Source organism: Larimichthys crocea, chromosome XXI (assembly GCF_000972845.2).
Source record: "Larimichthys crocea isolate SSNF chromosome XXI, L_crocea_2.0, whole genome shotgun sequence".
In the NCBI taxonomy this organism is placed as follows: Eukaryota; Metazoa; Chordata; class Actinopteri; family Sciaenidae; genus Larimichthys; species Larimichthys crocea.
This window is the reverse complement of record NC_040031.1, coordinates 20,005,875-20,022,473: the sequence shown is the minus strand read 5'-3', so window position 1 is coordinate 20,022,473 and position 16,599 is coordinate 20,005,875. Positions and strand designations below refer to the sequence as shown.

The 16,599-nt window shown below is 40.3% G+C and overlaps 1 protein-coding gene across 1 annotated transcript; it reads right to left on the bottom strand.

Annotated features, from left to right (window-relative positions):
- Positions 1-3,183: 3,183 nt before the first annotated feature.
- si:dkey-234i14.6 (hypothetical protein) lies at positions 3,184-13,019 on the bottom strand. The gene is made up of 5 exons (XM_019255583.2): positions 12,344-13,019; positions 9,679-9,855; positions 7,684-7,893; positions 4,854-5,067; positions 3,184-4,385 (listed from the first exon to the last, which is right to left on the bottom strand). Exons 1-5 carry the CDS (start codon positions 12,827-12,829, stop codon positions 4,207-4,209), a joined length of 1,266 nt encoding a protein of 421 aa, XP_019111128.1. The 5' UTR covers positions 12,830-13,019; the 3' UTR covers positions 3,184-4,206.
- Between the last annotated feature and the right edge of the window lie 3,580 nt (positions 13,020-16,599).

The window sequence follows — 16,599 nt, the reverse complement described above, 5'->3', positions numbered from 1 at the left end:
TGGAGAGTTGATTTCTACTGTATTAGGGGAGCAGGGTGATGGAGAGGGGAAGAAGAGAGAGAGAGAGGAAAAAGGGGGGAGAAGGAAGGATAAAGGGAGGGGTGAGGGATGTGTGTTTTAGTTAGAACAGCGGGCCTGATTTCCTTCCTGACAGAGAGGCCCAATTATTAGCTGTGACAGTTTAGGGAAATTGGGCGTGAGTGTGATGGGACAGATAGGAGCCGAATAGATAGGAGAACTGATAATTGTTCGACAGACGCTGAAGTCAGGTAAAAATCGAGCTGCAGAATTCACCTCACTCTGTTTCATGTGTACAAATGCAAAAAAGAACATTTCATGATTCACCAATAAGACATTAAGTGAATCGTTTTCCCCAGGTAACAAAAAAAAAAAAAAAAGTCTTAACACTTCCATTTTCACTGGCTTTGTTCTCCTCCTCTCATCCGCTTTGTGTGTATGTGTGTATATGAATGACTTGGCCTGTATTTGTGCTGGCAGCACACATAAGAGGCCCTCTGTGCAATCGGACAAGGTGCCGATATCTCAGTCATGTGACAGTGACTTCCTGTCTGTATGTCAGACAGCAACTGAAGGCTTGTCAATACGAGCTCGTGCTCACATCCTTTCCCATCTCCTCAAACACAAACTCACAAGGCCAGTAGAGAACTGTGAAAAGCACTCTTATTTTTTCCAACACTGTATGTCAAGCTCCACCTGTGTGGAAGGAAGGAAAAGTTTAGACTGTGACAAATGCTACTTTTTCAAACAAAAACTATAATTGTTCAGTTGATAGAATAAAAAAAAAATGAAGAACCAAGGTCAGAGGGTGAATTGTGTTTTTACCTCAGACTAGTCGCATTCAGTGTGACAGAATATCATGCCGGAAAATAAAGTAACAAATCTGCTTTTTGAACAAAAATTCATTTATTTTGTGGATCCAGCCACAGATCTATCCCATTTACAATCCCTCCAGTTCCTCTTCCAGTTTCGCCTTTTGACTCCGCAGCCGGCTGAACGCAGAGAGACCCTGGAGGCTATTTCAAAGGACAACACTGCCCTCGTATGGCTGGGTGATGCTATTAAAATAAGGCATCCACTATGGCTTTAAGTTTAAGTTGCATGTGATGAAATCTGGCATAACTGTGATCATCCAAAAAAGGATTAAAATGCACCAGTCATAGACATTCAAATTTACTTGAATGTCTTTTAATTAACGACAATAACATTGTGAAAACTGATCTGTTGCCTAATTAAATGCCACAGACACTCACACAAACACAGAGGTTGATAAGTAATCCAGCTAAATCTCAGTCTATGCCTGCAGCATCAAATATTCTTGTTTGGACTGATAGATGCCCGTGTGACTACAACCCATCCACTCTCTGCTTAACATTTGTCATTGATTGCAGCCAAGCCCCCATTGGCAGGTCTAATTCATTTACGAACTTGTCATTCCACATCATTGATTAAGTTGTCCTTCATCCCAGCTTTAATTATATGCAAAGATAAAAGATTTTCTCATTATTGTGTTTAATCTAATGAAAGGCCTTGTGCTACAGCAGGGGCCGGTTCAGAGGTCCAGACTATTGACCTTGGAGGGCACAGCTGGAGGATGGATGTTTTTAATTAGACAGAGCAAACGGCTTTGGGAAGGAGAGCTTTAAGTTGTCTGTTAGGCTAGAGGGTGGGATAGGTTGGCACAGAGCAGTTTAATAGATCTCAGCAGGTCGCTGTCTCACACCTACTGTATATTGTCCACAGCTCAAGAGTTATTACCGTTTGGCACACTGCAAAAATATCTGTATTTAATTTAGCAGTCTTTTCCAATCTTGATACTCATCCAGCGATCTCTTTAGTCTGCTGATCTTTAGGGAATAACACATTTCTTGGAAAATCATGTAGCAAATATTATTTAATTCCTTTAGGATTAAATCATTTTCATTCATAAATGAGTCTGAATATAATATATAACTGTAAGGTTTAATCATTCTTTTCTGTGCTGCTTTTGAGCTTCCAAAATTTGACCCACGTTTGAAAGCTAAAGCTGGTTCAGTCAGAGTGAGATGACACCAAGTAATGAACCATTTAGCAAGGCACCCAGCCTCTATTACAGCAGTATGTTGTTGTATTACGCACAGTAATAGAAAGACTACACTAAAGCAAGAAGACATGAAGTTCACTGTGCAGCTGTTTGTATGTTTGCATGCCGTGCATCTTAAGATGTTTTTCCATTATAGAGTTATTACTGAGAATAATTTCTGCGGTGAGAAACAATATGTTGTTGATGTTGTTGATGGTGTTGAAATAGACAAATATTTGATGCGGGAAAAATGTTTACACTCGATACAATACATTTTCATAAATGTTCACTGTGTGTCACAGCATTTCAGTAATAATACTAATATAAAATTACATTCTCACTTATGAACAAGATGCAACAGTCTGTTGAATAATCACAGTATTGATTCTAACAGGTAAATAACCTCATTATCTTTTTCTTTAGGCTCTTTTTTTTTTTTTACAAAGTTCAACATTATCCAACGGAAAAGTCATTGAACTTGCTGATGGAGACATTATTTAAAACATTTTGTACTATTGTGTAAGTTCAGGTGCACGTATATTGCCAGTGAAAGTATACTGTAAAATCTCTTACAGCCTGATACCGGGATATCCCTGATAGGGGGCAGCAGTAACTCAGTCTCCTGGCTTGGGACTTGTCCTACTAGGTTTTAAAGTTTGAGGCTGAGCAGATGCAACAGACTGGTTACACCACTAGAGGACAGTACTGCCCTATATCAATCATAGAAACAACTCTGTAGTGTCTATGCAGTGCACAGATTTTTATCTATTATCTTATACTGCAGTTAAACTACGACTGCTATACTAAATAGTAAAAATCTTTGAAACTGAACTTAGAAACTGATGGACAGACTGCTTTTGAGTCTGTCATTATTGTATCTTATTTTACTGCAAATATTTGATAAATTAATAGATTTATCGTAAATTGTAATTAAGGAAGTTTTTATGCACATTATAGGAATTATAGGAATAAATTAAATCTGCTTTTGTGTACTAGCCCTGACTAGCATCTGAATTCACGTCGCTTTTGCTCTTAATTAAAATGCATTTAATCTCTAATCAAACAAATGAAAGGGTTTCATGTCAAGACCATCCATATCACTGTTGCCAAATCACCATCTTTATTGGCACTTAAACAGGAGCAGGACATTATTATCAGCACACTCTTTTTTTGCTTTTACAGATGATATTTGAGTCCTCTCTGATTACCAGGAGCAAAATATAAAAAGGAAAGTAAAAATCTGACACCAGCAAAATTATTTTTTAATAATACATTTGGCCCATGATATGGTTGCAGTGGCCTACATTTTTGAAATATGCCAAAAATCTTAATTTACAAAGCGGCACACAAAAATAGGCCACCCTAGCAAGTACTGCAGAACTTCATTAGCACAATTATCACCACATTGTCAAACAAACACAAAGACAAAAAGGCTTTGGAGCAGAACACTTTGGAGCAGCTACCTCCTCTGTTAAATCATAGACAATCACAGTTTTATACATTTTTCAGTTCTAGCCGACGATGCTACTGCACAGTCTAGTTTCCTCAAACATCACTGATGTGATGTCCAGAGAGCACAACTGGCTAGATTTTAGTCAATTCAAGTCAATTCTTTCCTGAATACGAGGAAAAGATGACAGTATTGACAATGATGAAGATCAGAGATTTTATTTATTCTAATTACTCCTAGTCTCTCAGGGCTAGATTTCTTTCCCGTTCATTCTCAAACTTTATCCAAATCAAAGCGCAGTTCATTAGTAGTCAGTGTATATTGTTTCATTGCAGCTGTTAGACATTATATAGCTCTTTCTGCCATAATTCCCTGCATTAACGGGTTTTGCAACCTGGAAAACAGAACTGTACTAAATCTGGCCTTGATGATTCTCTCTGCATCCATTACGAGTAGATGCACTAACTGCATGTCACAAAGACTTATGATCACATGTTTACATCCATTATCCATCTGTTCACAGCTAACGCTCATTCAGATCCATTCAGTATGTAACCATAAGTGGTCCATGTCAGCGTCAGACTCATGATTCATTGTAAACATTCATTGTAAACACATATAATCCACCGCCACTTTCCACTAGGTGGCATTATGCACATCAGGTCGTCCTCCTGTTTCATTCATACATTGATTCAGACAGGCCTGTCTGCTTGAAGGTCTCTGCCACCTGTCTGGAGTGCTGCATCTTAGCCGACAGTGCCTCAAGGATATCATTCTGGTCCACAGCAGTGGCTGTCCTGTAAATGAACGTCCCCATTGACTCCAGACCCCGCATACCTAGATTCACCCCACAACCTGGAGGATGGCAGGGAGGATAAAGTGGAGAGGAGAGGAAAGACATCAAATAAATCTGCACAGCACATTTTTTTTAAAAGAAGTTCTATTCCCCATTTTGCAGATAAATACTAAACTGTAGCCTTGAAGTCATAGTTATGAAAGAAAACACACGGCACATGAATACACACTGAGCAGCATGGAAACAAAACCTCAATAGTGCAGTTATGAGTCACACAGCCATCTACACACATACAGCATGCATAAAAACACATTTTATTCTCTCCTTGCATCTCTCACTTTCTCTCCATCTCACTCTTACTCACTCTGGCTCATTTATTCAAAGAGCTCTCTGTTCTGCTAATAGGGGTCTTTGATGTCATGTCTCACCTTCAGTAATACTTTGAGGACAGAAAAAAAAACAGCACACATTGGAAACTTGTACTGGTTTTATGGGGAAATCAGGCAATAATTTATAGATGTGTGTACCTGTGTCAAAGTTGAGCACTCGTGCTGCCTCGCCCTCCACAGTGACTGCCACGTTGTCCCCTTCTATGTAAGCAGCGCTGATGCGTCTGTGTGATAACTGAATCTCAAAGAGACGGCGGCTGCACTGCATGTGGTGAAGTGTCACATCGTTTAGACGAGGCTCTATGTCTGTCTTGTAGGCATTAAAGGACTGGTGAAAGATGTTCTTCATGATCTGGGCAGCAATACAGAGACAGATATAAGATATTTGTCATCATTTGTAGCATCATCAAAGGTCAGCTTCACTTATTTTTATCTTTATCTTGTCGAACAGTGAATTGCTCATGAACGCTATTACACGTACGAATGTATGAAGGCTCTGTTTACCACCCTACAGTATATGCTGCTCTTGATCATGCAGCCACAATGAATTTACAACAAGAACCACAGTTTCGCCTTTACTGTCTGTCCTAAAAAAAAAAAAGAACAAACAAATATACTTGAAAACGTATACATTTGGATGATCAAAATTTTCCATGAAATTCTGAGAATATTTAATAGAATACACTGTCATAATTTTATGGCATTTATTTATGGCAATTTTTTTAGGCATGTAGATTTATATTATTATTACCCAGTGATCATGACTGAAGTATTAAGGCTGTCTGGCAGAGATCCCTGAAGGCAAATTTCTCCAACGTGCAACTGAATCAAACAATTAGGTAATTAATCAATTTGTTGTTCAACAACAAGCTATTGCAACTATTTAGTAATCCATATAAATCCATTTTACACGCAAAATGCTTATCATCCTCTGTTTTCAGTCTCTCAACTATAGTAATTTTATGCTTTTGTTATATTAAAGGTTCAGTTTGTAGGATTTAGTGACATCTACAGTATGAGTGTAGCTGCGGTGTAATTGCAATCCTCTCCACTTGCCCTCATACTCCAAGCATGAAGGAGAGAGTGAGGTGTCTGCAGATAGGTGCATAGTAACATCCTAATGCTAGTACTATTATATACATATGGTTTACATTGAGATAATTGTTTGTGTCACTAGCTGTTATTTTGGTCCATCCTGACTTTAAGGTTATTTGGATAGGGGTACCAAAGAACCAAAAGAGCTGTCAGTGGTGTTGATGATTGTGTTGTAATATATGTTAAAAGTTCATGTAAGAAAGGGTATCTCAAGTCCCATACAGTGTTTTTTTTCCTGTGTGTGTGTTTCCTTTGACGTGGTTAAGGGAGAGATTTCAGATCAAAGGTTAGGGGCAAATTGTTGGGGCATCCTGGGAGAGGGGCCTCTCTTTTCTTCTGGCCCTCTCTTACACTGATTTATACTATTGTTTATTTAGACTGCATGTATTAGGGGTATAACCTCCACGGTATATAAGGGCTTGTCCCGCATAGTTCGAGAGAGTAAGTTTTACTTGATTGTGATACTGAACTTATTGTAACAAATTTGTTATACAACTAAGACAGTGTCGGTGGAGTTTTTCTTCAAACATCTTCAACTGCATCACCACTGAATATATACCACAAGAGTAAAGTGATGACAAAAGCACGAAAGAAGCATATGGCTATATCTAGAGCCAGTGTTTGCTTTCTTTGTTCTGGGCTACTGTAGAAACATGGAAGTGCAACATGGCAGACTCCATGGAAGTGGTGTATGAAAGGCTCCTTCTACGATAACAAAAAAAACATAACGATTGTGTAAATAAAGCCTCCTAAGTCACATTGGACACACTTTTAAATTGCATATTTTTTTACTATGAACTGTTGGTCGAACAAGAAACGTTTTAATTACTTTTTTTTGTGAATTCACAGGCAAAATAATTAAATGAATCATCAAGAAAATAATCATCAGATTAATCAATAATGAAAATAATCTTTAGCTGTAACCCTAATTCAAACTGTGTTTTTTAAAAATATACTGAAGGTCAAGACAGAGTCACACTTCTAAAGACGGTTCAACGGCTTTTGTTGGGTTTTCTTCTGTCCAAACAAAAGCAACTGTTCCTTTTACCTTCTGAAGTGATTCATAAAAGAACATCATCATTTTTGTTGATGCAGAAAAGAAAAAAGTGTGTCCGCCCTCTGCTGTGTGCCTTCTCATCGATTGTACAGTAATTGTAGGTATTGAGTGACAAACCTTGTTCTCACTCTCTTTGCCTCTGTCGCTCTTTCTCTCAGCTCAACTCTGCTCTTCTTCGACCCATACTTGCACAGTCATCTGTTACCAAGTAACAGCGCATCTAAATGGCCACCCACATAGCAACAAGCGCTTCAAGGATGGCTTTGTTACATATGCTACAGATGGTGTACTACACCTCATGCTGTAGCTACAGCAGCCTTATGATCAGAGCAGTGCTTGACATAAAAACCTAGAGAGTTTAAATAAAACACAGACTGCCCGGTTGGTCGTAACTGCCCCCACAGCCTGTTGTTGAGCACAGGAAGAAAAGGAGTATCCTGCCCTCCATTTATTCACTGATGTGTAACAGCAGGGTACAGATGGCTTCTACACACACGCACATACAAACACACTTAATGGTGAGGTCTACTCTCTCCTCTTCCTCTTTGCCTATTTCATGTCATGCTCTCTTTGGCTTAGAAAACACACTCACACTCAAGTATGTCAACAGATTTAAACACACACATACATGCACGGTTTCTGTTAAAGGCTATTCGTCGAATGAAATTAGAAGAATAAGTCGGTAGGCAAGGCTGTATTATTTTTCTCCCTCACATTAACATGGAACTATAGCTGCATATTGTCCACACCTCTTCACAGACAAGTAGTTAACAAAGTTCAGAAAAAGCTTTTATCAAAAGGAGACAACAAGCTTACAGAGGAGTTGGCCGTGTGCCTGAGGAAGCGGACCATCTTAGTGTCAGAGGCAGGACACACGAGGGCCATGTAGCGATTTCTAAAGGTGCCATAAATCTTCAGGTGGAAGCCAGGCTTGGTCGTTGGATTTCGGTGCTCTCGGAGAGCCTCCACTCCGTAAGCAGACAGGTCAAAGTAAAGGCTGTGGGCACGGATCTCAGGGGTGGGTACCTGAAGACAAAGACAAATCAATATAGATATAAGAAATGATTCTACATTTGATGTTATTATTTGGACATTTGCAAAGGTAATGTGCCTTAACCGAGCTTCATTGACTGCAGATTGCTTGAACTCTACTGAAAGGACAAACACCAATCTTCCAACAGATATTTCCTCATTTGGTGTTTTGATGATGGAAGTGAGGAGTACTGCCAAACACATCACTGTTAAACTTCCCATAAGTTGCCATAACTGGGATGAAATTTGTTGACTGAGGAGGTATGGCCATACCATACCATTTATATGATTTCCAACCTCAAATCATTAAATGTGATGTATGAATGCATCTGCCTTTGTAATGTGTGTCTACTTTATCCTTCCTTTAATGTGTCACCTGTCACCTAATTCTTAACTCACATGCACTCTGTGATGTGAACACACATCGATCTGTTTGACCTGTTATCACATGAGAATAGCTTGATTTTTATTCAGTAGTTCAATCTGGCTTCCCGTTTTCTCCTCAAGCCAGAATTGATCAATTTTCTTTTCAATGACATAAACCAGCCGAGTGGAATCAGACAGCAGTTAGTGCAGCCAAGGGAGACAGTGCGGGCAACTGGGTGGGAATGGAAGGGACGGTAGGGCCGACCAGGTCATATCCTGGGAGGTAAATGTAATCACTACAGGAAATAGCCAGGGAGAAAAAGCGGAACAATAAAAGGCGGCCACACAGACAGTAAAGAGAACGTGATATGAATGGTGATGGTGGCAAAAAATAGCAAGGGAGACTATACTCATGTTCAGCTATTAGTCAGTGTTATCCTGGAAGGTTTTCTTTGACTTGTTTACTTGTTTTTCCAATTGAATCCACCCTTTTGTATAGATTGTCACTGTATATGAGAGCAACCTTTTGTCTACAGGTTGACCTCTATACAATTATCAACAATGGCCAATGTCTGGTGATCTGTGCAGGATGAGGAGCAGACTAATGCTGTAAATATCATTTGTCTGCAGTTTGAATGTCTCTAGCAGGGTTGTGGTGATTGTTTGTCAAGTCTATCTGAAGAATACTTTTGTCTGGGTAAGGCTGGTCGACTGTCTGTGCGTCACCATATTCCAAATATTATACAAACATATTTACTTACACGGTCAAAGAAAGAATTGAATCAATTTTAGTCGCTGTTTCAGAAGTGATTTCTCTGTGAAAAGTGTTCCATATTTATCTTCTTGGTCTTTTGTGGACATCCCTGAGTCATCGTTCAAGGAACCATCTGCTTACATAATATCAAACGACCTTTGGTGCACTATATGAAAAACATTGCGGCTGATGTTTTGATATATTAAATCATATTTACTTGGCAGGGGACGGATTATGAGTATGGCCAGGGGGGCATGATAAATCACAAGCTTTATCATCACATCACCTTCCTCCATCAGAACAACAGCTGCTTTTATTTAAATTTGATAAGTAAACCAAAACAACAGGGCCAGTGTTCCTGATGACGAGATCACAGCAGTCTGCTGAAATCTGTCTGTTTATATGAGAGTCAGACATTGTGTTCAGCTGCGATTGGCAGGTCCACATCACTGTTTGCTCAGATCAGCTTTATGAGGCCAAATAAAGACGCCTTCACTGTAATATCCTGCAATATCCTGTTTCTACTGCCTTTAGTCTTTACACAAACAGCAACCTGTTGGTAATTGCCTCAGTGTGTGCACATGAGTGAATCAATTAGTGTATATGTATGTTCATGTATGCGTATACAGATGTGTGTGTGTGTGTGTCTATGTCCTGACCTGTCTCTGGTCTAGTCTCTCTATCGTTGCATTAGCTCCATAGGCATGACAGGACTCCACAGTGTAGTCAGAGCTGATGCCCAGCACCGAGCAGGAGTCGCCACATGACCCATCAGCCACCACGATCACACGTGGCCAGTCATTGTGTGGGATCCGCCGCAGGTAGTCCTCTGTGAACTGAAATTAAAATGTATTATTATTATCATAAAATTAATTTACATTTTCATAGCTTATTATTGAAACAAGGTCAGTTTAATAACAGAGGAGGAAGTAACGGAACAGGTTTGCTGTGCTGAAGCATAAATGCAGGATTTACTTGAAAAATATTTAAGGTGTTATATTTCTATGCTAACATAAGCCTAGTGTAAATAGGCTAGTTAGACCACTGATAACTGTAAAAGACTTTCTATTGATTACTAGGGTTGCAGCTAATGATTATTTTCTTATTTATTTATTGATTAATCTGCAGGTTTTTTAATCGATTAAGCATGCCTTCTTTGGACAGCTTGTAACAGTCCAAAATGCAAAGATGTTGAGTTTGCTATAACATAAGACAGAGAAAAACAGCAAATCTTTACTAGTGAGAAGCTGGAAGTAGATAATGTTTGTCATTTTTTATCTCAAAATTATGAACAATCAATTGACTTTCAATCGACTAATTGGTTGTTTCAGTTCTACAGGTTACAGCATCAATGCTTAAATGTTCTGAAGATAAAACTGCTTTTACCTTTTCGTGTCTCTATTAGATACAACTTCTACCTAACCTGTTTCGAACACTGCCCATTAATCTAAGAAACAGGTGGGTTATATTGTAATAAACCCAAACAAGCCATGGCCTAAAAATGGGCACCGGAGGTTGAGCTTTTCTTGGCAACAGTACATCTCTCAGAGAGATTTATTATTATGCCTGTGTATGCATCACTGTCCCTCAGTAAAACACCAGATACTTGCCTTTGCAGAGGAGACAGGGCAGGACAAAGCGAGGTGGGGAAAAGACTGACAGGCTGAAAGGGAGAATAAAAGGGCCTTACAGGAGCTATAATAGCTAAGAGCCTATAAGATGTCTATGTTTAATCCATTTAAACTGCAGAGAACAGGTCATTTAAAAGACCTCTTTTGCATTCTCAGACCTTTGAAGCACTGACAGGCAAGGAGAATAAAAGAAATAATCATCAAACACATTGTCCTGTCTAATCAAGAGGAAATGGAAAACTTGGCAGTGATTCTAAATGAAACTGAAGTTTGTTGTGATCGAGGACCCTCTTCACCTTGTCTGCCATCTTCCAAAGGTTAGTGAGTCACTGGATAGCAGTAAGGACAGCAGCAGCTAACAGGGATGACATTGGAGCTCAGGAGGACAGAAGCTGCTAACCAGAGCCAGGGAGGAGTAGCAACACACAACTGTACAAATAAGACAGCTATGCTCTATACTGTTTGATGAGTATCACAGCTTAATAAAAGCAAAGTCACAGTAACACTAGAGCTCAACCAGAGCAGTAATAATGTCTTGTCTCTGCCTTGAAGCCGTGACACAAATATTCACTGATAATTTAGTCACTGTTTGCCCACACTGAGCAATTCTCTCTGAGAAACCCCTCGTAGGTTTTCATGTTAGTAGGTTATTTCTCCAAGCTGCGTTCCAGCTGGGAGTGTTCTCTCATGTTATTGTTGGTGAAGCTCACAGTGAGGGTTACACAAACAAGTGTAAGTCTTTAATAAAACGGGGATAACATTTGTGATTTTGACATGATGTATGAGTCACAGTTTGTGGTGTTTCATATTGTGTTGTTGAAATCGGGTGCCAGAACAAACACTAACATTTAATTTTGTATGCGTTATGCTCCAAAAAAATCCCCTGTAGAAATCTGTAATTAAATCTTCCAGAATTAAATGGGATTTCGAAATCCATTTCATTTTAATGCCATAATATGTTTGGATTAGAATTTGTTTACTACAGTTCTGTCTTTCACTTCCCAGTGGCCTAAAAACTGCAGCGAGGATTCCCCTCAGGTTTGAGGTCAGCTTACATAACAGGTTATTTCAACTGATGAGCCCACTTTCATTCTGACATTAAACAACAGTGTGTGAGGAGAAGCTTTTGGGAAATGTATACAAAGTAAAATGTAAGGGTGACAAATGACAAACAAATGATAACTGAGTAAATATTCTGTTTGGTGAGAAAAATGTGTTCTCTGTGTTTCAGGGAGGGCGTACTGGCTGCTGCTTGGGAGCAGCAGAAAGGCTTTTTAAATGTCAAATAGGGAAGGAGTGAGCTACAGTATCAGACAGCTGCCTTGTTCTGGTTCACTCTGGAGCCTGAGGAGACTTGAGCTTCTGATTGGACATAGAAACAGACATCTCTGTCACCATCACTGCTGATAGCTATCAGACCCCTGCTGAAGTGCAGGCACACACCAGCCTCTTTTATTTGACCGCTGCCACTTAAAGGGGATCAGGTTTTGACAAGCTATGAAAGCACAGTCATCACAAGATGAGGGAGTCTCTCTCTCCTCTCTACAAAGTCATCACACATTATTTTCACATCAGTGCTCTATGTATTATTGATTTGCATGAGATAAAAAAATGAGGTTGTGTCACCTGGTCATAACATGTTACATAATACACCATAGGATGATTTAAAGTTGAAATCAGTGGTATAAGCTACCTTGGTCCCCAGCTGCACCTTGACATCCACCTTCTGTTTCTTCTGCTCCAGGATGCTCAGCAGGTACTCCTGAAACACGCCTATCCTGGTGAAGAAATGCTCGTTGTGCCAGCAGCCCTCCATGTTATCAAAGTCCACCCCGAGTCCCAGCAGAAACTTCACGCTGCGGGGATCCAGTGCGATCTGCTGGGGCCGGCACAGCAGGGCAGTCCGGTACCTCTCATCCAGCACGGTCAGTTTCAGCACCTTACCGGAGCGGACAGCGACCAGAGCGGCCGTCAGCCCCACTGGTCCCGACCCCACGATGAGCACCGAGATCCTGGCACGCCACTGTCTGATACCATCCAGACTTACTTTAACCAACACGTAGACGACCACTGCCACCAAAGTGCTCAGAGCGGTGTCATAGGCTAACGCACGATACCTTTCCTCCGTGTTTTCCTCGATGCCGCCAACTCCAGCATTTTCTCCCTGCAGCCCGTCCATACTGCGAGCATAAACACACCGAAATGTGTGCCAAGCGATGTGATGCCAGCAGCTCTGTCCTCCGCTTATCTATTAGCCGGACGACCTCTCATCATCTGTGCATTCAAGGAGCAAGGAGAAGAAGCAGGCGTTTACATCCATGCACACAGCCAAACCAGCTGCGACTTGCCACATGCGTCCTCTCCTCTCCGCTCCCTCAGCTGCAAGTTGAGTTGTTGCAGCCCGCTGGACTCTCTCTCTCTCTCTCTCTCTCTCTCTCTCTCTCTCTGTCTCTGTCTCTCTATCCTGAAGTAAGGTGTGTGTGTCCAAAGAGCGTCAGCACAACCAGAGCAGCTTAATACGCGTAAAGGTTTAAAATTATATTTCTGAAAGTGCCAGGACTTCATAAAGTCAATGGAAACTTTAGCCCGTAGGCATGTGATTCTCCCGTCCTAAAATCCAATAGATGCTTAACAACAAACTGCAGGGGCTGGACAAAGTGCTTTGGTTTTACTCTGAGAAACTATTGATTTACTGTTGCTAAAACAAGGTAAGTCGATTCTCTCTCACTCACACACTCACACACACACACACACACACACACACACACACACACACTGAGATGCTGACACATCTGCTTTCTTCAGCACTTGTCTGATTTCATTTGACTATCTTCTTATGTTAATCATAGCCGTCACCTAATGTTGTGTGTGTGGTCTCCATGTTGCCCTTTTCCCTCTCCTGAAAGAAGCAAACTAAAGGAGGCAGTGGCTACGAACACCATTCACCATGGTGATGGCTCCAAGGACAGTTAATATGAAAAGATGCATTTATGTGCTGCTGCTGGAAATAGATTGTAAAGGAGCATTGAAAGTGGCAGAACAGAGGCGATGATGCAGTGACATTGCTCTTCTTTTTAATTTCTACACTCTGATCTCTTATCCAGGGACACATATCCTATCCCTTCACCCTAATTTTTACCCACTGGAACTTTTTATTGTTTGTGATGAAATGAGGCACATATTTACATGTGTTCACTCATTTTTTGTATCTGATTTTTATGGTATCTGTTCTGATTTTGTGCACATAATACTGTATACTGCATATTGTATATAGAGAGAACGACAACTAACTTGAACACTTAAACACCTCTCGAAGAAATAACAAAGAAAAAAGCTGAATAAATGAATGCAAACTGTCATTAAAGTTCCCCATCATTTCTCTCCTCTATGCTGCCACCCTTGAATGACCCCAATACATCACATTCATCACAAGGTTTAGCATTTAACTAATGCCTTGACCTTTAAGCCTCATTTGATCCCTGCTAATAAAATGAGAATACTGAAGGTGGTGATGACACCAATTTACCTAAGTGACTCCTGATAAAAAGCCAAAGCTCTCACAGGAGACCGACAGAGAGCTTCATATTTTGTCTATATGACAGATAGGTGTGTAAATCCATTTAAGTTACCATGGATCTACAGAGAAAGTGACGGGAGAAAGGTAAACACACACGCACATTCAAGGAGGACGCATATTGCTGTGATACACCATGCTTCCAACGGTAATTGGTTTCCACCTCTGCAGGTGCCTGGCAACGATCATATTGTCCAGCCAGTCCAGATGAAAAGAGAAATGAAGCTCTAATTACAGTTAAGACCTGAAAGCTGGCAGGCAACCACAGACAAGGGCATTTCCCTGGACATGAATGGAGAGTGGCTACCTGGAAACAAAATGATGAGCTGAAATATTCCATAATAGTGCACTGATAATCACTCTATAGAAAAAACTGTTCTCTTTGACGTAATGCAGAATTAGCTCAAAAGATACAAATTTTTTCATCAGGAGGGCAAAGACATGAGACGCCTTGCTCTTACCCCAGCTTACCCCGATATACACGCAAGCACCAACTATTAGCCAATCAGAGATAGAGTAGCACCCGCGTCTTAATCATGTTTTTTAATCAGCATCTTGGTATGCCACACCTGTCAGGTGGCTGGATTGTCTTGGCCAAAGAAAAGCGCTCACTTACACCAATTTTAACAAATTTGTGGAGAAACAAACCTTCCGCGTGCACAGAAGAAGTGTTAGATCTTTTTCTTTAACCCATAAAAAATGGGAGCAAAAACAAAAGTCTTCTATATTTTCTATATCTTCTATATTTTTGTTCAGTATACATGTTTGTGGATGGATTGTTTACTTAAAATGAGGTTAGGTGGATAGCATCTCACCCACCTAATACACTTCCTCACGTAATGTACCATGAAATAATACACTGGAAAAACAATTAAACTACACCTTCGCTTTGATTTCCACATTCACATGCTAATATATGCAGTTACACAGGGCCGATGGAGATAATCCTTCCACGAAGCCTGGGGATTTGAATGTGTTAATGACACTGAGTGGATCCCTCACACATCCTACTCCAACACAATCCTGTGCCTCAACAAAAGGAGCATAGAGAGCTGGTTTTTATCAGTTTGCCCCAATCTTATGGCCAGTAAATGGGCTATGCATAGCTTAGATCGTTATAGAAAAAAACAAATTAGGGCCCCACACAATGAATACAATACCTCATTGTTGTCAAAGAGTTGAGGCTGTATTGAATGAGCACGCCAACTTCTGGGGATGGGATGAGGCTGCCTAATAGTATGCAGTCTTACAAAATCTTTGAATAATATTGACATGTTGAAATGAAATGAAGACATGACAATGGAGGGACAGAGACACAGGCCGTACCCAAATGTGCAGAGGGAAACTCACAATGAGCAGAAACACATCAGCCACTCTGATACAAAGTGTCGCATCATATCCAACATGTAGCATTACAGCAAGCTCATTATGACCATTCACTACACTAAAGTTACAGTGTATCTGCCTTTGTGTCCTTCTCAAAGAGCCATTTTCTTTCCCACTTTAAACAACCTTTCATGCACAACTTCTCCCCCACTGTGCTCGATCCAAGCCAGACATGACGTCCTTACTGCCCACTGTATCAGCACGAGTTTTGGCCTGATGTGTCTGACATCTGCCTAAGCACCACAATGGTTTTTTTCATGCCCATCTCACCAAACACTGTGCCATGTTGTGCTGATGGTATCATTCATCCATAGCATTCTTCTTCTAATTTGTTCTATGATACACTCAAATGTAATAATCTACTTTTAATATGTTAAGAGATTAAATTGAATCTTTAGCTCACTGTAATGAATTTTTTCTTCTCCTGTCTGGGAGACATCAGAACAATAAACTGAAAACACTTTCTATTGACGTCATTTCAAGGCCTTGGTTGAGCAAACGTCAACTGACAGCAACACGACAGATTAGACTGGATATGAGCCAAAATATTTAGCATACTTTGCCTCAAGGGCAGACAGAAACAACTTCATGCACAGACAAATGTAATAACTTTTGAGGTTATTTCATAATAGAGTTCAGATATTCAGATTCTCTGTTACTGTTGAATAGAAATAATTGTCTATTATCTAGACATGGGTACTGAAATTGTGAAAAAACACAGCACTAGTTCATGCTATTTACTCTGCCAACTCTCAGCCTACCCAGCTGAGTCTCGAGTAGTGACGTGTTCAGAGCTGACAGACTGAAACTGTGGTGACGTGAGTTCAGGCAGGCGAGAACACACTATGACCACAAGGAACAGATCGGATCACCATGGTTACTCTGGGTAATAAGGTCAGTGTGTGACGCTGGGTGTTACCATGTTAGCAAACTACGACTACCATTGGCAATCAGTTGCTGCAAATCTAGTTAGTTAGATTGCTGTTCAG

What these genes read in the sequence shown, in the direction of transcription:
- si:dkey-234i14.6 (XM_019255583.2), bottom strand. Translation starts at nt 12,829, where the DNA reads ATGGACGGGCTGCAGGGAGAAAATGCTGGAGTTGGCGGCATCGAGGAA. An exon ending in GGCACACGGCCAACTCCTCT is followed by an intron (nt 5,068 to 7,683) that starts GTAAGCTTGTTG and finishes ATTGCTGCCCAG; the next exon opens with ATCATGAAGAACATCTTTCA. An exon ending in AGTGCTCAACTTTGACACAG is followed by an intron (nt 4,386 to 4,853) that starts GTACACACATCT and finishes GCCATCCTCCAG; the next exon opens with GTTGTGGGGTGAATCTAGGT.